Genomic DNA, 27784 nt, shown 5'->3' on the forward strand with positions numbered 1-27784 from the left:
AACTGGACTGTTCATACGGACACCTGACTGAAATTATAATGAGAAATTGTAAACCTATCCTTTAAAACAGGTGAGTATTAAATATCAGTACAGAGAGACACAGAGAGAGAGAAAGAGACCTACTTCTTCATCAGGAACGTTGGGGCAAGATCGCCGCTTCTTTCCAGCGTAGCGAAGCAAGGAGGTGAGAGCACGCAAGCCAAAATCATAGTGGTCCTGTTTAGACAGCTGTTGCACTGCCAGGGAGTACAGTGTGAACACCTTCTTAGCCAGGAGCTATGAGGAGAAAGATGGAGACAGAGATCGAGTGACATATAGTAACATACAGACAGAAAAGGAAGGAAGGAGGGAGAAGTACAAAATGTCATCTTAAACAGGATTAAAATTTGCAGTATGAACCAGAGGTGAGCCAGAGTGACACTGCAGAGCAGTGTGCCAGTAAAATATGTTACTGAATGTAAACCCATCACTTCCATCAGTGGACATCAAGAACAAGTCTCAAATCGTACATCTGTTCAACCACACAGTCAGCTTGCAATGCAGCAAAAGAGAATAATGTGAACTGAGCATGAAGAGTGTTTGTCACATCCATTTGTCTGTATAGTCTTCATGCGGCATGGATGGCCACTGAAGTTGTCCCAGCATCTACACATTCAGTAGAAGAACATTCACAGCTAGTGTTGACTTTTGCTGAAGCCTCCAAGAAACAGAATAGGTGTTCATGTGGAAGTGCAAGGCAGAATCTGGATCTTCTTAAATACACATAGGCTAGGAAGCAAACATACCACCATCACCTCCTCTCATCACTCTTTTAGCAAACAAATATAGCCTGCACACTAATGCGCATCCACTCTGTCATCACCCTCAAAATAAACACACACATTCATAGTGAATGAAGCAGCAAGAGCTCCCTGGTGAGTCAACAGTAATCCTGCTCTAGCTCTGGTCCCAGAAAATCACGTGTCTGTGGAAATCATCACACTTACACACAAACACACAACAATGCCCGTACATCTTGGCTCTGCACCAAACCCCATTCTGACTTTGATCTCAGATCAGCACATCCAGCTAAAAGGAGCTACAAATCACAGGGAAACAGATTGATCAACACCCACCACTGTATGTTCAGCCAAGGCTCCAGCCATTCACACTTTTCAACAAGATCGCTTTAAATGGCATGTACAGTACAAAAACAAGAATTTGTCTGTTAAAAACTTGATAAATCAAAAAAAAAACCTTGAAGTCTGTAGCAGTGACATGAAAAGGCAACCATGGTATTTTTAATTGAGTTCATCAGATTGATTTGATGATATTGCATCTCTATCAGTGTAGAAGAACTCAATCCCAACTGCTGATTGCCTGAGCTCTTCACATAAAAAGGGGATGTTTCATTAAGGCTGTGATCATTCAACAAGATACACTTTGGAAATCAGTGCATATTCAGAACTGTGTACAGGGTAAAAAAAAGTGCCCATACATAATTAATTTTACTGATACAACCACTATAAAGACAAGGCCTGGTTAGTGAAAAGAGTTTGAGTTTAAGAAAGTTCCCTACAGTAACATAGAGGAATGCAAAATCTCCATGTTCCTGGATAACACAACAGACCAATGCTTGCCAGGCTTCTAACATAAGGGCATCCAAGCATGCTACCAGTATAAATTTTCCTTGAGTGGTTGCACCTTGCAGTTGTTGAAGCCCTCTCCAAACAGCATGATCTCAGCAATTAGAGTGGAGTCTGGCACCACCATGGAGATAGGTCTGAACATGGACTTGAGGTTGTCTGGAAGCTCAGTACGACCAGCATAACCTAGGAAAAAATACAAATGGAGAGAAAAGATTAGAATTACATATACAGAAAGAGACAATTATGACAGCTGTCAAGACAGACAACTGTATGATTCAGATGTTTGCATTTCCACCAACCTATGGTCACATACAGTAAAATGCAGTGCATTTATTTGCACATCAGCACTGCTTTACCGGGATTCATGGTGATAAAGATGCCGCATGACCAGACCAGACGTATGTGCTGTCCATCAAAATGGAACTTGGATTGTCCGGCTGAGAGGGCAGAAAGGATGGAGAGGATCTGCTGGGCCACTACTGACAACACCTCGATGTTGATACGGTTGAACTCATCGAAGCACCCCCATGCCCCTGTCTGTTCAGCGTGGACACAGTGAAATAAATTACAGATTTGAGAGCTCCGTTACACAGACTTGTTGACCATTAAAACATGCACATCTTTTCTTGCCTACCTGTGCCAGGCCAGAGTACATGCGTCCCATGGATTTGTAGTCTAGTCCTTCAGAGCAGTTGACTACGATGACGTACATGCCCAGAGCTTTGCCTAAGTCCTTCACAGTCTCTGTCTTCCCAGTCCCAGCAGGGCCTTTAGGAGAGCCCCCCCGATGAAGATGGAGCGCTGTGGTCAGGGTCATGTAACACCTGAGCAGAATCAAACATGGATATTTACTCGACAGAGAATCAGTGCAGAAACAAATATTCATTATATGATTTCATATACGATCTATATATTTTTGGTATTAAAGCAATATTAAACAAATGAAATAAACACATACTGAAATCTTGACAAAAGACAAATGACTGCATGACTTGGAAATACAGCATGTTTGTTAGTTTTTTATGCTGCACCTTAAAAACACATATACGAGATGGTGATATATGATACACGAGATGAGATGTGCCAGCACGAACTAATATATTACATAGTGCAGTTACTAATCTACCCACTATGACAACCATTACCATAATAACTGGCAGTAATCCTTTTATCTGTGAATGCAGGTTTCATCTAGTGATTATACGACTGTGACAATGCTAATGGTAGCTTCTGTCTGCTCTCATGTAATTTACTTGACATTTAATTACACAAGATACTAATCACGGTGTAAACCTGTCCTCAGTCTCCAGAATGGGGAATCATTCAGAGGTCTGATTCTCGGCATCAATATTCTACATTGAAATGACAGTTTAAATATAAAAATACAAAATAATTTAATAAATCACTCATGAATTAATTAATTGCCATGTGACGTTTTTGATGGATTGATTGATGTGTTGATGCTTTGGTTGATCGGTGCACTAATTGACTGAATAACTGATGGTGACCTGTCAGTAAGCGGAGTGATGACGAGCCGTCCAGAGTTGCCGAGATACTCATAGCCATACTTGAAACGTGTGTTGGTCTGTCGGATTATACAATCATTCACATCCTATAGGGAGAGCAAACAAAACAGAAAATCCAGCTCATCTCAGCAAAACTGATCTCACGCTGGCATTAGATCAGTAAACTCAGTGGTGGAGAGAGAAATGTTGATAATATGGAAAAATGTGGGACAGAGACAGGATATATGTCTGAATCAGTAAAACCTATTTATCTACACACTTGTTCTATTTTATTTTTTGAAACTAAATGTCAGTAAAATCCGTGATGGGAAACTCTGATGGAGAAGACAAGATGTACTGAGGTGTATTTCCTCTGCACTGATTCCAGTCCTCATCATATAAACCACAAAAGCCACAAAGAACAGTAACTCCTGTCTGTTGTCCTCACTTGTCCCTCTCAGAGCATACCTTCTCCCAGTACAGTCGCAGCTGGCAGAGCCACTCAAAAGCATTGATGTCATTGCAGCCTGCCTTAGCCAGTTTATCAATGACATCCCGAGCATGAACCTCCACTGTGACCAGCGCTACAATCTTCAGACGTAGGACTTTGGACAGGTTGCCACGGATGGTCTCTGAATAGCACTGAAGCATGGAGACCTGAGAAATGAAGACACATTTCACATGCTTAGAATCATCATGCTACAGAGCTTTCAGCTTGCTGTATGGAGACATACTGGTCATCAAAATGATTTCACTCAATAATCTAATAAATAAATACATAAACAAATATATATATAATGTCCAAATTCCTGAAACGTTTAGTCAAGTGACAAAAAGTCTATCACACCTGTTTCTTCTTCATGGTCTTAAGAGAGGACTTATCACCTCTGTCTTTGCTGGTAATGAGAGAGTTAGTGACGTCGGTGGTCCACTGGATCTGACTGGCTGTGATCAGCATCTAAAACAGGAAGAATACACATTTAAAGAAAACTGAATCCTACACTTTAAAGAACCTTTTATCTTTGTTTTCATTTAAGTTAACATTAAAATACTTACAAGCAGGAGAATATGCAATACATTTGAGGTTAGGGAATACAGCTTGTGTACCTTTAAGCAAGTTAGTTCTACACTAACCCAATGACACGGACTGAAAACAAACCCATGGAAATTGAGACAAGTTGCTCAGAGTTCAGCTTGAATTGGGATTTGGAAATTGAGGAGAAATAATTGGCATTACACACAGTAAAAAGTAGGATGAGCAATTAAAGAGGGAAAAGCCAAATAGAAACATACCTGTCCTGGCCAGTCTCTGACCCATTTGTCTCTCTGTCCTTTCATCTTCTTCAGAGCAACAAGGCAGTCACTCAAACAATACTTCAGTGTAGTACGCATGGTCTTCTCGACATCGCACAGCCAAACCTACACACATACGAAACAAAGTGGTGCAAACATTTTCCTGTATTATAACTCTCTTTATCGCATTCATTAGCATCAATGTTATGATGACTTCACACAGATTTATCTGCATGGCACTCGCATCACCATGATCACCACTGCTTTACCTCCACAGGTCTGTCCAGTTTCACTGGGGAAGCGAAAGTAACAAACTCTCCATCAGCAGACGACATCCCGACGGCGACTGGCTTACTGAAATCCTATAGAAGACACAGATAAACAGCAGCATTTCTAGAACCATCAATCATGTAAATGTATGATGTTTAGGAACCTTAAAAGACTCTCTCTGAGTAGCACTAGCTCCAGAAAGTATGTGTGTCTGTGGTTGATTTGTATCTCAGCTCCGCACCTTTTCAATGTGCAGGCTCTTGATGTTGTCGAAACACTTCTTCAGGTGGGGCTGCATGGCCTCTGGGTTCTGTGACTGCCCTAGGATCTCCAGCACGTCATCATTGGACAGGAAGTAGAATCTTGGGAAGATCTGCCTCTTGGTCTCCAGGTACATGTCAAGGGCCTTCTGGATCTCCTCCAGCTTGGCGCTCATCCCTGACAGCTTCTCCGGCAAGCCTGAAAGACGGAGCCGAGAGGCCGATTTAAGACTACGTTCTGAATATTGTTCTTATTCGTGTAATAAAAATATGTATTTTATTCCTGAATAAGAAGTCTCTTTGGGCCGATGTCATCACAGGTTTGTTTTTTAACACACTAGAATCCTACCAACTATTCTTCAACCATGTGTTTTGTGATATTTTCTTCACTCCTAATTTCAAAGTAGAATTTACCTCTCACATGAAGGATTGGGATTAAACATGGGATGCATACAAAGTAGCTGTATACCCATCACAGGATAACTACAGCAAAAAGAAAATAAATACATCTCAACATTAGACAACACAAGTTTAAGATAATATAAATATTGGCCTACCTTATATATGGGCACAAAATTTGATTAAAGACATTTGTTTATGTGCCGCAGAGACACAGAAGAAAATCTAATGATATGGCTGTTCTTTAAAGAAAAATGTAAAGTAGAAAAGTATGCTGTCATACCAGGGTGGTGTGTTCCTTGCAAGGCATTGCTGTCCTTGTGGAGTCGGCCCATGACGGTCTTCCAACTCGAACTAACATCTTCGAACTCTTTGCACTCTTGAGGCAGCTGCTCCCGGATGTCCTTTCCTTGGAAAATATTCTAGAGTGACGAAAAATGGAGAGTTACAGAGAAAGATTGTGGTAGTGGAAAGAAGTTAATTGTGTAAGAGCCCAAAAAAGGAAGGTGATGGTATAAATAATTTATAACAGAAAACAAACACGAGAAAACCAAACTCAGAGAGCTGTGACAGAAATCATTCAGTAGGACTGCACACAAACTGAATGATGCTTTAATCAATAAATGGGTCTGTCGTGTCTACACAGGAGGCGTTTCAGCCATGTTTTTCGTCATTTGTCTCTTGACGTCTTATGGAACGGATCCGCTCCTATGTTAATCAATCAGGCTGTCTACACAGGTGATGTACGGTGACTCCTTTTGAAGCTGAAGGTACTGCTGTTCAGCTAACGTGCTGCTTACATGTCGTCTCCTGCGTAGACACAGTGTAACAGTGAACAATGTAGCCAACAGTGACTACCACACTGTGTGCTAGATGTGCTTCAACAGTACTTACCATGTGCCAGAATCCAACAATTAACCTACACGTCTATTGAAATAAACTCAAACTCTATTAACAAAACACCAGATAATAAATATGTACACCATCAAATGATGAATATTCACAGACAATAATAGAACATAAAGCAATGAATATCCATGTATAATAATGAATCCTATGACATAGCAAAGTTAAATATGTTTCCTGCACAAGTACCTCTAGATAAATCCACTGACGTTGCACAGTGAGGATCATCTCGATGACTTCCAGCACCTGGGACAGCCGGCGTTCCCAGCAGTCCACCTCCCGCTCAAAGGCTCTGACAAAGCGAGAAGCCTTCATTGTGGACAGAGCAACCTGGTTGTCCTCCAGGGTCTGGAAAACTTCCTCTGTGCCTCTAGGAAAACAAAAACAAAAAAAAAAAAGGGGGGGGGGAAATATTATGTTCAGTTTGTGCCAAAAGGTTTCAATTAACCTTGTTGGTAGTCTTTGAGGCTGTAATTAATGTTACATATTGTGACTGCATAATAGAGAGAATTCAGAGATGTTTCTAATATTCACTCCCCCTTGTGAACATCATGCAGTACATCCTATGTACAAACTTGAAGGAAGCCGTTGCCTACCCTTGTGTCACAATCTCACCTCGCCTCTCTCCCCTCTCATGTTCACTGTAGGCCAGTGGCTGACTGTAGCTTTACCCCCCTGTTTAATCAGTTAAGATGGCTTTGGCTTTGACTTGGCCTGAGGGATAACTATGGAAACACATTTGTTGTGTTTTGGATACACTTTCCTACGTGGAGAGAGTTGACGTCCTGCTTTATGAGTCCAGCACATTGAAGCAATCTCATTGTCAGAAAAACACCATATAATTTCTTCTTCGCTGATTTAATGAAACAAAGTAACTGACAGGATTTTCATGCTGTGCACCATTTTGACTAATGCTTAACGTTGCCACAGCAAGGTATAATTGGCCTCAGCTATTAAATAAGAAAGCTAAACAGAATGATGGAGCATGGCTTTGGTATAAGAACTTGCAATTTACAGTATCTGGAGTGACAAATGCAGTTTTATACTGTCTGTTGAGATGGGAAAAAGTCCTCTTTGCACTCAGTAGTTTAATAATGCACAAGATATAAGCAGAACTGTAACCAGGGTTGTAGAAACACTGAGGTCATGAATAGAGGTTCCCCCTAACATTTCTATTTAATTCATTTTATGAACTGTTCTTTTTACTTCCGTAAGTTCAATTTGCCAACATGAAGGTCTAAATGCTGGTGCTAATCTTTATTCATACTACTATCATTTTTATATGCAGCAGATGGGCTGGGCATTCCTGCTTTCATCAGCCAGACTGTCGCTGCTCTGCTCACTCATCTCTGCTGCCAAACAAACAATCTCACTCCCTTTTTCTGACTTGTCCAACAAGGTGGTTCACATACAGATCGTTCTTACATCAGCATCACATAATGTATGCTTTCTACTATATACAGCCAAGCTACTGAGGCATTTCATTATCTACAGTACATGCAAAAAAATCTCGATTTAGAAATCACCAGATGGCAGTATCAAGCTGCACAGAGCTGTGGGAACTAGCCTTGCATGTAAATAAGACATAATGAAGCCACAAATCTATGACCATAGGTTGGAGTGAGTTTCAGCCTGGTTTACAATTATAACTTCTTGAACCCTACTCCCAAACACTTTCTCACCTCAGCCGGAAGTGGCCTTCATCTTTGTGAGGTGCAATGTCCAGGAACGTTTCCTCCCATGTCTTCATAATGTCCTCCAGGCCCTTAAATATCAAACAAAAATAGTAATGTTAACAGACAGAACGCAGCGCTGAGAGGTGGCAAAATGAGGGGGCCATGTTTCTATTATTCTCCTTTTCCACAAGCTCAATATGACACATTGTCATGACTAGATAATTAATGGCTGGAAACCATGTGTCTTGGCTGTGCGTGTGAGTTCAGCTTTCTTAGCTTCACGCATCAGAGATGGACCTTTTAAAATAGATAGATACCCCAAAATACACTTCACAAACATGTCTGAAAAGTAAAATGGTAGCTTTGTAATAGGCAGGATTTCAATTTGACAGATTGATTTCTTTTCTGAGCTGGCTAATCTCAAATAAATCCTATCACATGACTGTACCTTTAGGCACTCACAGAATGTCCCTAGAATGTTTCTAATTGCAAAATTATCTGCTGTTTTAGTAAATCGTCTGCTAATTACATGCAGATTGAATTGAATAAAAGCCATAGAACAAATTTGCACTGTGCTTCCATGTGCACAAATCTAGCCCTAAAACCTCTACAAGTGCTAGCGGCTAGGGGCAGGATTTCATTTTGACAAAGGCTGAGAGGCAGACACTTCTGCTTCATGGGCTGGCTGTGCTGTCCGGGAACAGCAGGCCATAAGGCAGAGTGGAAGGGATGCTTCTAACTTCCTGGGCGAGACCCTGGTTAGAACAAATGGAGGCAGAAGAAGCTACAAAAATGCCCACTGAGCATCAGATGACCTGTTCTATTGAGAGTTCCTTGCTGGCCGCTCCAGAGATCTCACAGATCTTGTCAGCATACTTGTCGAGGCCGAGAAAAATGATCTTCTCCAGCGTGAATTCAGGGCTGGTTTGGTCAAAAGAGCACTGCAGCTCCTCGCAGATCTGCTTCCAGTGCCTGAAAGAAAGATGGCATTGAAAGCATGGTTTGTCTCTGTCAAAATATCTCTCTCTTTGCTGCAATAACTAAGTTATAAGTAATGTGAGATGTCAATAATCATCATTTAAAGCAGCTTCATACCTTGTTTAGTATTGATACTGTATATGTACTGTACTTGTGTTTGTGTCTGTAAATTCTATATTGTTTTTGGAATATTTACAGAGCTTACAGTTTGTTTTTGAACTCAAATTTCCAATTACAATTTGTACAGCATACAACACCCTCTATCTTGAGACCATTAGCCAATAGCAAACAGAGACAGACAAACTGCCACAGGGTACAGTGTTGGGGCCACTCCTGTTTATTATTTACCTCCTCCCTCTTGACAACATCTTATCTCATTATCAAGGACAGTAGTCTTTTTTTTTCCAGTCATATAAACAATGTCTCCTGGATTGCCTTTTTCCCTTCTACGAAGCACGTCCAGATTACAACCCATTTTAATGCAACACTCCACAAAAGTCTCAGTCAATGCTTTGGTCACATCACTGCAATGCAGTACTGGCAGGCATCTCCAACAAACTTATTCAACGACCTCAACTCATCCAGAACTCTGCCACACAGATTATTACATGCTCAAAGTCCACTGAACACGTCACTCCCTTGCTGATTCAACCACCCTGGCTCCCTGTGTCATCACGGATTAACTTTAAAACCTTAATATTAACTTTTAAAGCTCTCCATAATCTATCCCCTTCTTATCTCACAGATCTCCTTCAGATTTAATCTCCCTCTCGCTCCCTGCGATCTGCATCAGCAGGTCTGCTGGCACTACCAGACATCCTTCTCAGCACAATGGGTGCTAGGGCCTTCGCCTATGTTGCATCTAAACTTTGGAAATCCCTTTCCCCTCACATCCACATGCTGGACTCTATTAAAGAATTCCAGTCAGCTCTTAAAAACTAATCTCTTCAAACTGGTTTACTCACTTTGACTGCATCAACTGCATCTTAATTTTCCTATAATATTGTTTTCTGACTCATTGGCTGACCTATGCTCTGTTGCTTATTGCATGTCTTACTGGAAGCTGTCCTGTTTCATTACTGGTGATTTTTTGTTTACTGTAGGATTTTATGGCTCTTTTATGATGTAAGGTGACCCTGTGTGCCATGAAAGGCACCATTAAATAAAATGTATTATTATTTTATCATTATTATTACAGGAATAGAGAGATATGTGGGCATGACAGATGTATCACCGTGCTCTGAGCTCTGTCAGGGAGGATCATTAGTGCCCTGACTGAGATAAATGACAGCTGGTACTGAGCGGAGAGGGATGGAGGGTGAAACAGAGTGGGAGTTGACAGAGCAGAATTTGTGCAAAGTAGCACTTTCTGGCTGTTCTCCTTTTTAATCACAGTAACCCATTTGACACCTATAACACACCCCTTTTTATTCCTTCCATCCATACCATCTTCCTCAACATGCCTCTTTTTCATCACCCTCATCAACTACTGTACCATAACAGCGATGACAGGATGTGTTTCGCTTGTTTATCTTTTTATTGTTTTTCGGCAGAGTTGTTTTATGGTGAGACAGGATGCTGGGTACTGAGTTTTTTTCTTTCCAGGCAGCATGTATGCATTCAAATGTGGAACCACTTTCCTGAAGTGAACACTGAATGCAGCAAAGGTCTAGATGACACTGATGACGGCAAACAAGACTGAGGGGAAAATGTTGGAAAGCAGGCGACAGAAAAAATGTCAGGAAGAGCTGACTTCTAACATGCTTAATGTCCATCCTTTTCGTAAAAATTGTAAAACACCTGCCTGTACAGCAAACTAAACATGCATATCATTTATCCCATCTCATACTAGTCTCAAATAAAGACATTACTGCATTAATTACTGCCCACCCATTTGACAGACATTTCTTATTCATGTTATGGCCATATCTTGCATATTGCAACTACTGCAAGACAACAGTTGCAAGATATACTGAAATAGCAAGTGTTATAGGACAAGTAAATACATAAAGATACGCTTCTGTCAGTACCTGTCTCTCATGGCTGGGTTCCTCAGATCATCGATGAGAGGGACAATCCGCTTGAACTGGTCAATCTTGTTTATGGAAAAACCTACGATGTCCCACTCCTTATCCTACAAACAGATAAATATCAGGTCCTTACTACTGTGCAATGTAAATGTGAGAACTAGTGAGGAGTTCATTTTAGGGGAGCTGTGCGTTTGTTGATATTACCAACAAATTTTGTATATCCTGAGAGAAAGCCATAGAATTTCTTTAGCTGTCACTCTAAAACGCATTTAAAAGGCAGAGTTTGTGCGAGAGAAGCTAAAAATACTGGAATGATGTCCCCTAACAGTTTGCAAACTTTGCATCTATCATAAAGTGTAACTCCCTGTTCCTTCTACAGAAATGATGATCAAAGTACAAGTTTAAGATTCGACAGTACTGAGCAAATGAATTCTTTTGGAGTGTATGTTTTATTTGAATAAAACCAAATCTAACTTGACCCAGGTAATATATCACAGCTAAGCCATGACTGACACACCGAGGCATGAAGCCAAAGTCTGCAGCTATTTATTGAACTCTGTGTGACAGAACTAACCTTTAGTTCTCTCTGGAGTTTGAGGAGTTTCTTGAACATGTCCTGTGCTGTGCTCTCCATGCTCTCCGTCTGCAGCGTAGCAAACTGACCAACCTTCCAGATGTTCCAGTTGGTGTTCCAATCCTGTGTGAACTCCCAGACCTGCTGCAGGTGGTCTAAGTCCTGTATAAAACATAGAGACGCAAACAAACAAACAAACAAACAAACAAACAAAAAGCTCAGTCCTTAAATGTTAAATGGTGAAGGGATGGACTTTAAAATCCATCGCATCATCTTGGGCCTGAATTCAGTCTGAATTTATCTTCACGTGTCTTGGCAATTTCCTATTATAGTAAAATCAAATCATATTATCAAAAAACTGAAACTGCTTGTCTCATTCACACATTTTGAGCCACTTCATCAAAACCACAGTCCCCATCGTAACCTTCATTCAATTAACTGCTCATTATGTTGAGTCTGTATAAGCTTACAAAAAACAACAGTGTGTTAAGACTATGAGCCCAGTGCTGCGTCAGACCTTCTCCAGGGTCCGGATGCTTTTGGAAAGGGGCTGTTCTATTTTGAAGAAGCCCAGCCCTTGTAGGATGGTGCTCTCGTCCTGTTTCAGAACCTCCAATTGGCTGCGATGCCCTGCTATTTGCTTTAAGGCCAACTCAGTGGTCAGTGCACTGTCAAATGGACCTGGATACGTACAAGCAAAAATGTAAGGAGACACACATGGAAAAAAGCATAAAAACACACAAAAATGTACATTCGAATGTCCACACACAAAAACACAAAAACAAATGGAAAACATAGAAAATGTCTAGTGTGCCCTAATGGTCAACAAGAATACACTCAGATGTTCATATATTGGGAAATCATCATCCAAACCATGGATGGTCACCTAAAAGCTGTGCAGAATAGTGAGCTAAAAGAACTCAAAAACAGAAGGGAAATGACAGAAGTCAAAAGAAGTTGGAAAGGCAGAGAGGAGGCGCAGGGGAGCGAGGGATGATGATGGGGCAGGAAATCAGTCACGATGTGTCTTCCCTTCAGTGACATCACTTATTCTGTCGAAGGGAGCAGCGCTGCAGTCAGAAATCATCAGGGGCAGGAACAGATTAGATACAGGCTACTGGTTCAAAAGAGGCTTTGTATAGATCAGTAATGGCTCAGCAGGGACAGAGAGAGAGAGAGAGAGAGGAAGAGCTCCAGTAAGGTGCACACACCACGGTGATGACACGCTTGATGATAGTGTATAAGAGTGTGTGAAAGAGAGAGTAAGACAGAGAATGGGTGACCTGTGCTGTTGAACTCCTGCACAGCACTCTGGATCCTCTTCTTGAACTCTTCAGAGGAGCTGATGAGGCTGTTCTTAAACTTCTCCTTGTGCTTTTGCAGCATGATATTACTGTCAATGAGCACCTGCTGGAACCAAACCCACTCCCCATTCAGCATCTCACGCATATTCTGCACCTGTGGGTGAACCAGGTGGTGGTGATGATTAGAATAACGATAAGGAATGTTGTGAGTGTTAGTTTATGTGTACATATACAGTACTCATTACTACAAGAGAAGATTTGACAGGTATTTTGATTGGTGCTCATAGTAGGCACATTATTTCACTGACCTGAGGGTAATTACAGGGATGCAAACACAAGGGTAAAGTCGCTGTTAATTATGTACTGTGCAGCCCTGTATCATGTTCTCTGTGTGTATATATTTCCTTATTAATGAGCGGGGTGCTTACAGCCTGTTCCACTGGGACCTCATATTTGTCCAGGATAGCAAACTGATCGTGGATGAGAGGAATCTGAGCCTCCGTCTTGGCCAAGTCACCCTGGAGAGTCTCCAAGAGTTTCAGGCTCTCAGCAAGCTCTGCCAGAGTCTGGGGGGGTTGTCTCAGCCTAAACATGCTCATACAAACAACAACAATGAGTCACATAGGATCAAAAACTCCTTTCCCATCTCCATCATCTTCATTTTCCCTCAGTGACTGAAGACACTGGGGTAGGTTAAAGCCATAATTTATATTTCTCACCTGAATTCAGTCTATTTCATGGACAAGGTTTAAAAGTAAAGTAAATAAAGTCCTTCCACTTGACTGCCCCACCTGTTAGCATTGTCTTGCAGTGAAGCATGAAGCTCTCTGAGGCGCGTGCTGGCCATGCGGCTGAGCAGCTGAGTGAACTTGGTTTGCCACTCACTGCAGTGCTGCACCAAGGAGGACTTGAGCGGCGAACAGTCCAACGTGACAAACCTGATGTTCAGTACCGTTTCTTCCTGTTCAACACTGTTTGCCTTTTCGGTGTACCTGGGGGTGAACCAAAGAATGGACATGACACAGAAATGCAGAAGACTAATTCCACTTACAAGGTACTCCAATACTTTTCCAAAGAAGTATCAACAAACTAGAAATTAGTATGTATTGCACAGTGCCTGTGTATATCTGCATCAAAAGAAGTGACTGGTGGGTTTAGTCTCTGATAGCGTTGTATAAAGGAGTCCTTGTTGATCTCCCAGATGTCCCTGTATTTGTCCCAGGTCTTCAGATAGGCCTGCAGGTGGCTGGCATTCGCTGTCATCCCTGTGGCAACTGCAGCCTGAATCTTCCTTATCTCCTCGTCTTGCTCTGCAGGATCAAAGAGGACCAGGGAGACAACACACATACATATACAACTGCTTAGTAAATATTGTCTGTAATTCCTGCATTTTTGAGGGTTTTATAGACACATCAGGTCTGGGTTGGATGTGCGCACTAGGGCCCCTTTCTGAAATATGGAAAATGATTCCCTGAGGAGAAACCTGCTATGTAAATTGAAATAAATAGTAAATAGTTCTAACCTATGTTGATGTGTATGGGATTGCACTGAGACCGTTTGCAGGAGAGAAGTTCAGGCAGTCGTTTAAATTCTGAGATGGTGTTGATGAGCTGAGGCATAATGTTCACAATCTGAGCGAGCTTTCCAAGTGTCGGGGAGAACTCGACCTGTCAAAACACACACATGCGCACACACACACACACACAAAGACACAATACATTCAGTTTGACTCAGACAGGGGAGCAGTGCAATGAGAGGATGGATGACTGTGTGTGTGTCTTAGTTAGAATATAAAAGGTGCGAGTGAAGGTCGGCATATGCAAACATATCCCAACAAATGTGGACATATTTGGACGTAGTGTAAACAAATCACTATCACATGACCTAATTGGATTAAAGGGGGGTGCTGGTACCTTTGGTGTGCTTTGGGGAGTTGTCTGGCGCAGTGCTACCAGGACTTTGAACAAGGGATTAGGCGATGTCTTGCTGTCTCCATTGATGGCCCTGGATAGCTTCTTCAAGGAGCACTTGATGTTGTTTCTTAGAGCTTCTTCTACCATGTGGTCCACCCTCTCTGTGTAGGTCACCCAGTGCTCTTGGACCTTAAACACCATGGTAACAATTTACACACATGACACAGCAGCGTTGGCCTGTACCCATTTTCAAATTAAAGACGCAGACGGCATCGTAAATCTGTCTTTTAATAAGATGCTGTCTTGTTTTTGCAAGCTGTAGTTTTATTCCAGACATTTTCAATTCAATTTAACTAATCGGAACATTTGGGGTTATTTTACTAGTTGAACAACTTATGCAGGTCAATACTTTTACCCAGCAATTTCTGTACTGCTTTGAACTCCATCTCCAGAAAAAGAACTGAACTAATGACTCGTTTCAAGTGAAAAATCTTCTTCTCTGCCTTCTAAACTTCGGCCTCAACCTTAAATATTTACACTATATCACATAAAGTAAGTCTAGAATAGCAATCTTAGAAATGTGTTTTCTAAAAATGCATACATATGTCAGATGAAATGCTACCAATAGTGAATGAATGACAAAACACAGCACAGACCTCAGGTCCATCATTAGAGAAGGTGTTGTGAATGCGGGTCATGATATCAACAATATCCTGGTGTGCCGAGCGCAGTATTTGGAGATGGCTCTGCTGGTGAGCCTTCTGGTCATCCTCAAACTCCAGGTTCCTAAAAATTACACACGACAAACAAGATGCAACAAACAAGGAAACCAATGTGCATCACTTGGAACCCAGGTACAATTAAGATACAAGCCATGTTCATGGCCTTGGACAATGTCAAGACGTAGAGACATGTGCAGCGGTGAGGTGGTGTCTTGTTTAAAATCAACTGAAAAACTGCTTAAACCACTGTTTCATCACACTTAATGAAAATACATTTTACACATATACTTACATACAATATTAAATATAAATCATGACTTAAGATGGAATAAATAGTATCTGCACAGTTCACATTATTTATTTTGTCTATTTACAGTATTAGGCATCCCATGCAATGAGGAAGAAATCACATTTGTCATTACCTGTACACAGTCTTTCCATCCAGTCTAACCAGCAACGTTTCACCAATCTGCCGACAAAGGTTGGAGATGGATAGATTGGATACTTTGTATCCCTCAACTACCACCTGAACCTGGAGGGTAATGAAGAGGAGAGAAGGGGAAAGGATCTACTCAGTAACTACAATCCAGTTTGATTTCTTACTGAACAGCTGTGTACATGCCCACATCAGCAGGAGGTCAACTATGACTTCTGACCTTGTCAACGTGCAGGAGACAGTCTCGGATGAAGACGTTAGAAGCTCCTTTTGACAGCCACAGGAGCTTGGTCAGCCCCGGCTGAATCTTCTTATCCATTAAACGAAGTCGCTCCCGAAACACACCCAACTCATCAGGAGACAGCATCCCAATGATCCTGATACACACACACACACAGATTAGAAGATAATTAAGTAAATATGAGCCTGTCCCTGCCAGTGGGCGAATACCAGTAGAGCAGGCAAAATGATCTAAGAAATGTTGAGAGTGTGTGTCCTGATTTTAAGAATCATTGTTCAGTGTTGTACGCATGTTTGTTCTCCTCCTCTGTGTGCGTGTGTGTGTGTGTGTGTGTGTGTGTCAGACCTGTTATAGTCCCTGATCAGCAGCAGTGTTCTCTCCCTCAGGCCTCTGAGGTCTTCCCTGTCCTGGTGAATATCACACACACACTGGGGGATCTCAAACTTTAGTCGATCCCAGTAGTGGACCTCAGAGAACAGGTTCAACAGGTTGCTGGAAAAGCATAAGAAACAACAAAGAAAAAATGAGCACATGTATGTCTCGAATTTGTTAGTGTCAAATTGTTTTGTTTCTATATGAATAAACTGTGTAAGAGTGTATTTCTGTATCCAACTGACGGAGAGAGTTTGTGTCTTGTGTGGGTATTGATGTGATGACTGATGTGTGATTGATGTGGGTCTTTGTGTGACACAAGTACACAGAAGAAACTGCGCAGTGTAAGACACTGCATGCATGTATACTTTAATGTGAATGCTTTATGTCTCTTGTGTGTAAGTCGTGTCTGTGTAACCCACTTGTCAAAGTTGATGTCCAGCTTGGCTGTCTTGTCCTTGCAGCGCACCAGGAGTGGCTGCTCCAGGCTTTTGAGGTACTGTCCATCCAGGTTCTGGCTCCACTCACTGAAGCTCTTCCTCATCATCTCATCCAAAATGTGGACCACCTGGCCACAGGTGAAAATGACCTGCTTGCGGCTGTATGACTCAGGCACGAAGTGGGCCTTCTGAAGCACCTGGAGGGGAAGAAAAGGGGATAAAGGAGGAAGAAGCCAAGGGCCATAAATACTATCAGTTTACAGTCAACACATGGTTAACATTCAACCAAAGCAGAACCAGTGTGGACAGAGTTCTTACTGCAGTTCACACACTGCTTATGTGATGGTGTGAAGTAGCTGGTATGTACAAAGACAACAAGAAAAAGATTACTGTGTGGTCAAATGAACTCACCTCCATGGGTCTCTCTAAGCGACGTTTAACGGCCCTCACCCAGTGGGCCTGGCCTGCTATTTGGGGCATATGGTCAGGAAAAGACCTTGTCTTTAAGTTCACCTCCTTGTTGATCATTTTGAGCTCCCTGCTAAAAATGTTGCACAATTCCTCCACCCTCTCGTCTGTGACGATCTTAATGGCCTAAGATGGAGAAGATTGGATGGAAGAGAATGAGCAGATGAATCGTGTGGGGGTATGAGAAGGAGAAAAGAGAGATGAAAGACAAAAGTTCAGATAATAGACAATGACAGAAGAAAAAAAAGTATGAAAATTTTAAGGTGAAGACTTGGGTAAGGGTAAGAGTTAGGGTGAGGCAAGTAGTGGTTATAGATATAGTTAGGGAAATTCTCCAAGAAATGAAGTCTACGTAATGTTCCCAAAAGTGACAGAAACATGACTCTGTGTGTGTGCATGAGTGTGTATTTGTGAGAGCCACACCTCTCGAGTCGACATAGGCCTAAAAATGTCCAGAAGCCGAACTCCTTCCTCCACTGTGTGCACCGTCTTAAACACTGAAATGATCAGGTTCTGCATCCTCATTTCCAGATCCTTTACCAATGCACGAAACCTGTGTACACACACAAGAATATATGTTTTTTTTAACTGTTGTTACAGTTGATTAAACCCCTATAGCCATCACACAGCAGCACAAATGAAACACGTTTTGTCTACAGTCTCTGATGCAAAAGGGGCTTTGCATAATTTTACACATGGACGGAGCAGCAATAACTTTATTTATTATCTAAATCTCCCAACATGGCAACAGGATAAGTCTGGACTGAAGGGTAAGACTGAAACTCCAGGAGTAATAGGAAAATAATTTCGTACAGCCATTCACTGTACCATTGACTCTGGGTGGCTGCACCGACCAACAAAAAAGCAAAATGTGCTTCTTCTAAACCTATTCGTGTTTGCTTCCAGAGATCTTGCTTGTACCAAATTTCAGGAAACTAGAGTCCATACACTAATATCCAGAGAGGCAGAGAGAGAGCTACTGTGAGAGAGTAGTTAAAAATCCTGCATAGCACGTATTCAGATAGTGAGGATGCACAGATAACATCAGAGCAGCGGATACATTTTCAGGCATTGGTGGATGCTTTCATGAAAACTGTATTGATTGTATCATGGCAACTAATCAATATTTCAATTCAAACTTTGGGGTTTGGTCTTAGTTTGAATGTGTAAATGAGCAACAGACCCACCTGCTGAATTCCTGGCACCACGTGGTGTTCCTGACATCAAGGATGCTCTTCTGAACAGAGCGTAGTGTTTTCAGACCACAGTGGAAGTTTCCTTCTATGTCGAGGAGGGAGCGGGTGAACTCTGGTCCCTGGCAGCTGCTGAAGCATGGCAGGGCCCTCTGCTGACCATCTTCCCAACGGGCAAACTGATACTGGCAATCACATATCTGAAAGAAAGCAAGTGAAAATAATATCTCAAATAAGAAATACTACATGTTACTAATGTTAACATTTACTAATATCCATTACAGCTGTGCAACTATCTTGTGCAATATTACTTATTTTTTTTTACTGCTCTTCTAAATTTTTTATTGTGCTACATATTTTTTACTGTGTTATATATTTCCTACGATGCAGCAGTATAAAACCACTGTATTTTATTATCCACATCAATTTCAAACTTTCCATTGTGAACCTGAGCCATCGTTTCAGGCTCAGTTTATTTTTATATATAATGTATAGTTGATTTCTGTATAGTTTTTATTGTCTATTTGTTCTTTTTCTACCACTCCCTTTTTTTCCTTCTGCCAGTAACAACTAAATGTACCCAGCATGGGATCAATAAATCTTATCTATCTTATAAGCAACCCTTGCATTGGCTTTAGCATTTGTTTACAGGGGTGATCGCTTGGTCTGACATGGATTTCAAGGACATAAGTTACAGAGTTGTAGTGTGCATGTATTGTACAAGTGTTAATGTCTCCGTACATGTAAGTGAGGATAAAATTCACCTCAAGCAGGTCTCTGAACCTCTGAATGGCAGCATCAACCACCACAAAAAAATTTGTTTGGTCCAGGTCCCAGCTTTTTGGAGAGTACCTGACGTGAAAACAGAGGGGAACTAAGAGAGAGACACTACACTAAACCCATACCAAGCAGTGAATATTAGTTATAAGAAATCAAACACATGCTCAGTGGTACCCAAATGTACCCAGCGTGTGTTGAGGCCCTACACAGGTGAGATTTTGCCTACTTGTGGTGAATCTGTGAGGTGTGCAGGTAAATTTCCTTCCAGGACAGACAGCACTGGATACAGTCGTTAATGTTTTGCTTGCTGGATAACACGTAGCCCTCGAAGATCCTGTCCAGAGAGATGCTTTGGAAGCACAGGCGGCTGATCTCGTTATTCATCTGCAACACAGCAGAAGACACTGCAGAAACGCGTCTTCCTAACTTCATGTCTATTTTTTGCTCCTTTTTTGTAAAACAACCACACAAAATTAAATGTATCCTTGACAGATGTAGAAGAGGCGAAGGATATCAGGTTGCTTGTTATCCTGTTGTAAACAAAAGACAAGAACAGCTACAGCTACAGAGGAACTACAATGGAAGCTGGAAGAGCCCAGTCAAAAGGCCTTGTGACTCTGAAGGGAGCACAACTGCAGGAGTGCTTGTGTTGCCAATCACTGAACTCACATGCACTCACATGCTTCATGTAACATCAAAGGCACACACACGTGTGCGTGTGTGTGTGTGTCTGTGTGTGTGTGTGAGAGTGAGAGAGCAAAGATGAAAAAGATGAGGAAAATCTCAAAATCAAGGGATACATAAGGGACAGAGAAGTAATGCAACAGGGCACCAAATGATGGTGGGCCACAACATAATGATTTAAGGTTATTTCAGGTTTTCCCCTCAGTCTGTGGAGCTCTCAGTTGAAATGAAAAGAGCTGTGGTAATGGAAACAGTGATGGGGTCTGTTATTCAGTGCATTCATTCCCACGGTATTGTAACAGTGATGTCTGAGCAACCAGGATGAGTGGGAGTGGGCTCCAGTAATGATGATCCCTTATCAGAACAAGAGAAAAATCTAATACAACTGGAGAGCTGATCTACAACTAAAGGACCAAAGGTTATCTACAAATTTTGTTCTGCTGAATTATCTGTGGAATAAATGGTTGCTTAAATTAAGGAATTTAAATTAGCACATCTATTAATTGTCTACAAAATAGCTGTTATTTCTACAAAACCAAAAATATGAATATGGATTACATGATGCATCTGTGTATGCACATTATGTAACGTAACTCCCCATTACCTCAATGTTTTAGTAAAATACAGATACCTTGCAGAAGAGACCAATGATCCTCTCGCTGGTGTTGTAGTGGGCAGAGTTGACCCAGATGATGCGAATGAGACTAACAATGTGTCGCAGCTTAGGAGCAACTTGGCTCGGCTTGAGGTGTGCAAGCTCTGCACAGGGCTCCTTTAGTATAGACAGGAACGTCAGGTTGGATTGGGCCTGCAGGGAGCAATCCTGGGCACCACACACATACAAAAGACACACAAAAGACAGACGATATTATTATTATTATTATTATTATTATTATTATCATCATTATTATTATTATTATTACCGTCATGCTTTCGCCGAGTTAACAAAAGATTTCATGTCAACATTTTCCAACTTTCTAACTTGTGCTCGTGGGTAAATACAGATGCACTAATGTTGCAATAATGAGCAGCACCAGCAACACTTTATGAGTAAACCAAGATTCCATCGGGCTCCAGCTGCAACACAGTTTTGTTCCATCCTCCACAAGGGTTCAAGCATGCTGGGTTCTGGGAGCATTTCAGAAGCCAAGCCTGATTTTGCTGATTTCCTCAGATTTTACTGATTTGGTCATTTTTCTTTCATGTTTGTGCTTCTATTATGGGGGAGTAGGTTATATAATTCAATGGTTTCTGTGTGTTCTGTAATTGTGTTTATTGTTGATATATGATCAGGAGTCTGAGAGGGTGTTTTATTTTGAAAATTGACCAGACTGTCTATTCCATTCCTGTGTCTGACTTCCTGGCTGTCTCTATCTTCTCTGTGCAGCTTGACGCAGCATCTGTCTAAAATAGACCGAGGTGCGTATTCTCCACGGAGCAGAGCAGAATTGTTCTTTCATCTAAAGTGTGACATTAATTGTATTATAACTTTGCTAAGAGATTATTTTAGACTTCACATTTGCAGACTTCCTGTACCTGTATTTCCTTGGCCAGTTTGCAGAAGCGCTGTTCATAGAGAGATTTAGAGAGCTGCAGGATGCTCTGGATGTGTCTGACCACTGGCTTTTGTATCTGCTGGCTGATGTCCAACAGTTTGGCAGAGCGACTCTTCCAGAAGTCTATCTCCTGCAGCGGGCCACAGTTGTCGGTCATCATTATATCTTCATCATTCAGCAGCTCCTTAATCTGATCAATCCAGTGGATCATGACAGCTAAAAACAGGAAGAACAAGTGAGAGAAAGAAAAGGGAAGTAGACGTAGGGAGAGATAGAGATGAAGGACAAGAAGTCAGAAGAAAAAAAAAACAGGGATGGAGGGACCGAAGGAGAGCAAAGGTTGGAATGACATGAAAACCACTAAGTATGACCAAGAAAATGTTGGAATAAAAGCATGGCTTTGACAGGAGAGAGGATTTTTAGTGATAAACTAAAAAAGGAATATAATGGGTGGATAAAGAGTGGAATAAAAAAAAAAAAACAATGAACAAGTTGATGCAGGTGAGAGGTGAGGGGCCCTGTGCCTCATTTAATAAAAAATAATAGACTCTCTAATGAGTCTGAGACTGAAAGGAAATGCTGCTGTTTGGACATTGTTTTGAACAGAAGTTCACCGACCAAAGGGCTGTGAGCATGAGACAAAGACTCCACAGAGATAGACAGAAAATAGCACCCAGACTCCCCCAACACATACAGAGCTGGTCTGGCTTACTCTCCATTCTCTGCATCAGCTTCCTGTCCTTGCTGGCCTCCTCAGGGCTGCACTGTAGGCCTTCCATTGGGATGTATAGAACTGTGTTGGCCATCTCCTTATATACATCATCTGTTCAAAAATGAAAGCATATTAAAGTCTCAGTAGCAAATCATGGTGAGGAAGGCAAAGACACCTTTACAGGTGTCCACACATTTTGTATAACTACTACCTTGTGTAGTGTTGTTTAACAGTGAACTGTCTCGCACTCTTTTTCACTGAGGCACCCACCTGTCAAGCTGGCAAGGAAGCAGTGCATGCTGTTGGTATATTTGTCCTTTATGCTCCTCTCCCTGTAGGTGCTGAGGGCAATTGGGGGGGCATGCAAACAGGTCATGTCATGAAGCAGCCTCTTGGCAGTGTTTCCCCGCACTGTGCCAAACTGTATGGCCGCATCAAACGTCTCTGCTGTGATTATGGCTCCTGGCATGCGGATGAAATAGCACAGCTGCGCTACCACCTGAAGAAATTTTCAGGTGTGGTGGTGAAGAAGGTGGATGCTTTTTTAGGAGTGTGAAAAAGGGGCATTCAAAGCCCTCTTTCGAACATGACCATAAAAATACTTGTATATCAAATTTAACAGCAAAATTAGAATTTAAGGATTAAAATGGAAAGTGTACTGTACCGGCAAGGGCATGGAGTACTCCACCCGGAGCCTGACTTCAGTGTCCACGTAGACCACCATGGTTGTGATAGAGGTGTCTACGATAAACTGATCCAAAGCCCTCTCATTCTCCTCTGTCCACAAGGCTTCAGTCACACCAGGAAGAGCCACACACCGGATAAACAACTGCGAGTGGATGGAGAGATGAAAGGAGGGATCCAAGGAGAAAAGGAGGGAGAGAAGGAGAAATGGGTAGTTATTTATTGATATAATGGAATGGTAATTGTAGAAAAAGTCAGATATTACAATCAATCAGCTTTACCAGACGGACGGTCTTAGAATAATCCTCTTCCATTTCCCTCAGAGCTTCCATCTTCATCTTCAGACTTCTTTCTCTGCGGTTATTGAAGCAAGTCAGCGCAGACACACACTGAAATGCTGAGACATATTGAGACAATTCATCATTTTAAACTTCGACGTTAACTCTCCTATTGTTTGCTGTTAAAAAGAGTTTAAACTGGCCATAATCGCAGTGAGAAAGGAGGTATTTCAGCTCAATAATTACATCGTTTATCTTATTCTGATATGTGTAGCTTTCCAGGCGCATGCATCTTGTTTATTTAAAAGAATAAATCAAGCTTTTAATCTAATTTGGACAACGTTAAACTTACGTAAAAAGTGGCCGTTGCCCAACAGTTGAGCACGTGAATGACAGTGCATTGAACGGTGTGCAAGTTCTTTGCACACAAACTTTAAACATGTAGTGTTAGCCAGCTAGCAACTTTTAGCTAGCAATCTATTTAGTTCTCATGTAGCTACCGCAGCCCTTTAGTCCAAACGACCTTAACTACTGGACGACGTACTTATTTCAACTTTTTACGGGTCCGCTCCAACAACTACATAAAGCTAAAATGAATGACGAGAAGTCAGTCTTCGTGAATGCTTCTTAAAGTGTTCCTTGAACTCACCCCTTCAGTCAAACCTGTAACCGAGTGTGCATGTCTCCATAGAAACGTTAGGTTGCCTGGGTAACCGCGGAGAGGGCGAGGGCACGATACGAGCTCGTTCACGAGGGCGATGAGCAGGAGCGCGTGGCTCGTGATGCAGAAGTGACACATGGTGCATTAACGGACGCTTCCTCAGTGTTGGAGCACATTTATATATTCGGGGGGTACGTGTTTAGTTTGCTTTCGATGATAGGCTATCGACAGCTGCCCTACATGATAAGACACACATTCACACACATGATCTGTCAACTGAACTTGTTCCTGACCTTGACACAATCATACAAATGATAGTAAACAATAACTTTTAGAATGAGGGGTGTGTTATGGGTCGTATTGTCCAGCCTCACTTAACTCTTGTTCTTGTGAAAAATGTTTTTAAAAAGAGTGCTTGTATTTGATTGGTACTCTGCATCAGCCAAAAAACCTGAGTTTAGCTGTTGAAACTGCATCAGAGAGAAAACATGAGATCGGTGCATCCATATTAGCACATAAAACAGGTACAGTTTCTCATATATCATGTTGCTGTCGTGTAGATATACAGACCTCAAATATAGAGCTGCTATGAGCAACTTCTTTTGACCAGAATAGCATTTTCACACCACCTCTAATCAACTTTTAATTAAAGGTTATAGTTTTTAAGGCAACTCCATTCTCAGTGTGTGTGAGTGTTGTTTCATCACATGTATGTACAACAGGGAATCTAGGATGACTGTAAAGCTATCATTGGACAGGTGTCTCACTTGTGTTGTCTTGGTCTGTTGACAGGAGTTATCAGGAAGAACTTTTCAGGGCCTCTGCCAAAAGTACAGACAGCGAACATTTAACTTTTTTTTTTTTTTTTTTAGTTTGAAATGCAGTTGTTAACATGTACATACTATCATGCAGTCAGTCAATATGACTCTTGCATGCTATACATAATGTATTTAGACACGATTACATGCATATCCTGTACATAATAATCCACTCCATGTATGCATACTCATTCATTATTTATGTCTTTGCACTATTTGTATTCTTTACAACATCTGAATGACTTGTATTTAGACTTTTTATTTATGTTGTTGGATCTTTTTCACATTCGAGCATTCTTTATTCTCCACCATTCTTACCTTTATTTGTTCAGTTGTTTGTTTGTTGTCCTTGTTCTTAGCTCTATCTATTCCTGTGCTTAGTACATTGACAGCAATGAAAAACCTGAGTCAGATTCCTCACGTGTACACATACTTTGCCAAAGCCAATTCTGAATATGAGGTAGCTCCACTGACCAATTCCACTTTCACTTTACGTCCAGCTGGTAAGCTGCAAGGTCACATGGTGCAGCAACAATCACCTAAAGCTCAATGTCAGCACAACCAGTGAGTTTGTGGTGAACTACAATGCTTCATATATGGATGTTGCTGCAAAGATTCTACAAATTCTAAAACGTGGATGCTTCCCACGCATCTTCAACCCAGCAGCACACAAGATCTATGCAAACACCCCAGTTTCATCGTGGACATCCAAGATCACTGTCACCAATTCTGACCAAATGTGAAATATGCTCACAATCTCTTCTTCTGTTCCTGAGTAATGATGCTGAATAATGGCCAGAAAAGAGTTTTTGCAGAACATTATGATGTCACCTTTTGGATGTAAAATTTCATCAGTTCTTCATTTCACCCCATGAGACATTTGTGCGAACTTTTGACATAATTTGTGCATGAATTTTTGAAATATGGCCAAAAATGTGTTTGTGAGGTCACAGCGACCTTGACCTTTGATCATCAGTTCCTCTTTGAGTCCAAGTGAATGTTTTTGCCAAATTTGAAGAAATTCCCTCAAGGTTTTGCTATCACATTCATGAGAATGGGATGGATGGACAGACAGCCCCAAAACGTAGTGCCTGTGGCCATGACTATCACCAGCACAACATTCAGTGAACCGTCACCACAAGAGGGGGTTTCTCAGCTTCAGCATCAGAGTTCACACCACTCATATAACTGAAGAAGAAGGAAGTAAGCACTTACTGTGCAACAATCATTGTTTTAAAGTTAGGGTTGCATACATCCTTGGCGTGACTGTCGCTTTTCTTTGGTTTCGACTATGCTGATCCTGAGTCTCCGTGCTTGCTTCCTTCCCAATCTTGGCCCTCAGCTACGTGAGAGATGTGAGAAAGGAGCAGATGGTTGCCCTTTGCTTCTGATACCACTGAGCTCTGAACTAAAACACAGCTTAGAGGCTTCTCCTCTACCACACTCTTGAGTTTCGTTGATCAAGTACAGAGCCTGATCTTGACTGTGAACATAAAGGTATCAGTCACCTGCTTCAGTTCAAGCTGCTCTCACTGTCCGCTGCATAGTTCCCCCGTTCCCCTTTCACCTGTGGACGCTCTGGGTCCTCTCGGTCCAGACTGTCTTCCGTTGACTTCTGCTGGATATTAACTCCTGTCAAAATGTGTTGAATGTGAAAGTTACCAACACTCTGCAGAACTTTGCTCTGACATTTTTCTGTCAATCTAAACCAAAATCAAACAATGGCTGTCCTGGGTTGCCATCCAGTGGCTGAATGACTAAAGTGCTGCAGGGACACAAGGAAAGAAAACAAACAAACAAACAAACAAACAAACTCAAATTTAACGTAACTGTACATTGTCATTGATAAATGTGACATTCTTCTCACAACACCCAACAACCATTTCATTCATTTACATATAGTTGTTACATATAGTTTACATAAAGTTAGAAATTCTATATTTAGCTATAGCCCAAGTATTACATATATCAAGCATATGGAAAACTTTATAATTTGTGTTATCAGTAACTCCAGACTTACCTTCCACTAAAACGTCAAAATCATACCTCTTCAAGATGAATTGGAGAAAACAAAAACAAAATTGTGGCAAAGTTTTGCAGCCGTTTGTTTAACTGCAGTGACTTGAAATGACATTTAATGTTCAAATCACGAAACGTCACAGTATCATTTTATGGCTGCAGTATTTCTGCTCTGCTTCTGGTAAACTATGACTTTATCTTACCTTTTATGTGCGATCCAAAAATGCGCTGACTCTCGCTGCTAAAAAACAGTGTAATAGTGGAAAATCTGCAAAGCAGTCCGTCTCCCTCCCCAGCCACGGATGACGCAGCCCTCTCCCAAAAAAACATGAAGCCCCCATCCAACATCCGTAACGCGCTTGGGTGCAAACGTTGACACGGGGAGCACCGTACACGTAGATAGATCACAGCGCAGGCTGAGAAAATGTATTCACCCATGGGCAAAGCATGACGGATAGACTCATCACTGATCCTGCATCTCTGCACAGTCATATTGCCCTTCTAAATGATGATCTTAATGATCAGCAGCTCATTTCCTCCTCTGAAGGATGCATCCAGTAAACAGCCTGAGAAAAGTAGCCCATAGGTGTTCATAATAAAACAGCAGCTGCAGTGCTCTAACTTCTCATTGTAGGCTTCCATAGTGACCCCAAAATATTATGAGTAATAAGCGTTTCTCATTGAGGAACAGCCCACTGTAGTCAGAGCCAACAGCGCATTTACTCTGTTGGAACACAGGCTCTGCTTCATCTGACTATGAATGACTCCCCCCTCCCCAAACTCACTGTACAACTTGTCCAAATTCCATTATTAACCATTCAATGGATCTATCTCTGCATGTTGATGTGTCTTTCCCATTCGGTTCAAGAGCAAAAAAGGCAGCAACTGAGAGCCAGGAGTCACTTAAGGAATCAAAAGTTACATAAGGTCCCTGTCATTTCCCGTAAAACTGAAAACTAGAGCATGTTGGGTAAAATTGGGTTA

At 41.6% G+C, this 27784-nt stretch overlaps 1 protein-coding gene across 1 annotated transcript in view; it reads right to left on the reverse strand.

Annotated features, from left to right (window-relative positions):
* The window catches only part of dnah2 (dynein, axonemal, heavy chain 2), a 62444-nt gene that overhangs the window by 30337 nt on the left and 4323 nt on the right, over window positions 1-27784 (reverse strand). The window contains exons 2-39 of the mRNA XM_076724643.1: window positions 26290-26413; window positions 23306-23378; window positions 23005-23169; window positions 22611-22839; window positions 22341-22451; window positions 21609-21844; window positions 20704-20895; window positions 18603-18808; window positions 17839-17968; window positions 17359-17541; window positions 16930-17144; window positions 16481-16627; window positions 16115-16271; window positions 15881-15990; window positions 15393-15522; window positions 14737-14925; window positions 14346-14490; window positions 13941-14133; window positions 13615-13815; window positions 13252-13408; window positions 12803-12977; window positions 12037-12200; window positions 11520-11681; window positions 10946-11049; window positions 8753-8909; window positions 7944-8026; window positions 6451-6631; window positions 5639-5777; window positions 4938-5155; window positions 4696-4788; window positions 4427-4552; window positions 3981-4091; window positions 3602-3790; window positions 3137-3240; window positions 2263-2452; window positions 1985-2165; window positions 1684-1811; window positions 124-276 (exon numbers count right to left, since the gene is read on the reverse strand). Coding sequence (XP_076580758.1) covers window positions 124-276; window positions 1684-1811; window positions 1985-2165; window positions 2263-2452; window positions 3137-3240; window positions 3602-3790; window positions 3981-4091; window positions 4427-4552; window positions 4696-4788; window positions 4938-5155; window positions 5639-5777; window positions 6451-6631; window positions 7944-8026; window positions 8753-8909; window positions 10946-11049; window positions 11520-11681; window positions 12037-12200; window positions 12803-12977; window positions 13252-13408; window positions 13615-13815; window positions 13941-14133; window positions 14346-14490; window positions 14737-14925; window positions 15393-15522; window positions 15881-15990; window positions 16115-16271; window positions 16481-16627; window positions 16930-17144; window positions 17359-17541; window positions 17839-17968; window positions 18603-18808; window positions 20704-20895; window positions 21609-21844; window positions 22341-22451; window positions 22611-22839; window positions 23005-23169; window positions 23306-23362 — 5811 coding nt within the window. The 5' untranslated portion in view covers window positions 23363-23378; window positions 26290-26413. The remainder of the gene's footprint in view (window positions 1-123; window positions 277-1683; window positions 1812-1984; window positions 2166-2262; window positions 2453-3136; window positions 3241-3601; window positions 3791-3980; window positions 4092-4426; window positions 4553-4695; window positions 4789-4937; window positions 5156-5638; window positions 5778-6450; window positions 6632-7943; window positions 8027-8752; window positions 8910-10945; window positions 11050-11519; window positions 11682-12036; window positions 12201-12802; window positions 12978-13251; window positions 13409-13614; window positions 13816-13940; window positions 14134-14345; window positions 14491-14736; window positions 14926-15392; window positions 15523-15880; window positions 15991-16114; window positions 16272-16480; window positions 16628-16929; window positions 17145-17358; window positions 17542-17838; window positions 17969-18602; window positions 18809-20703; window positions 20896-21608; window positions 21845-22340; window positions 22452-22610; window positions 22840-23004; window positions 23170-23305; window positions 23379-26289; window positions 26414-27784) is intronic.

The sequence above is a fragment of the Chaetodon auriga genome, chromosome 24 (genome assembly GCF_051107435.1).
Source record: "Chaetodon auriga isolate fChaAug3 chromosome 24, fChaAug3.hap1, whole genome shotgun sequence".
Taxonomy (NCBI): Eukaryota; Metazoa; Chordata; class Actinopteri; order Chaetodontiformes; family Chaetodontidae; genus Chaetodon; species Chaetodon auriga.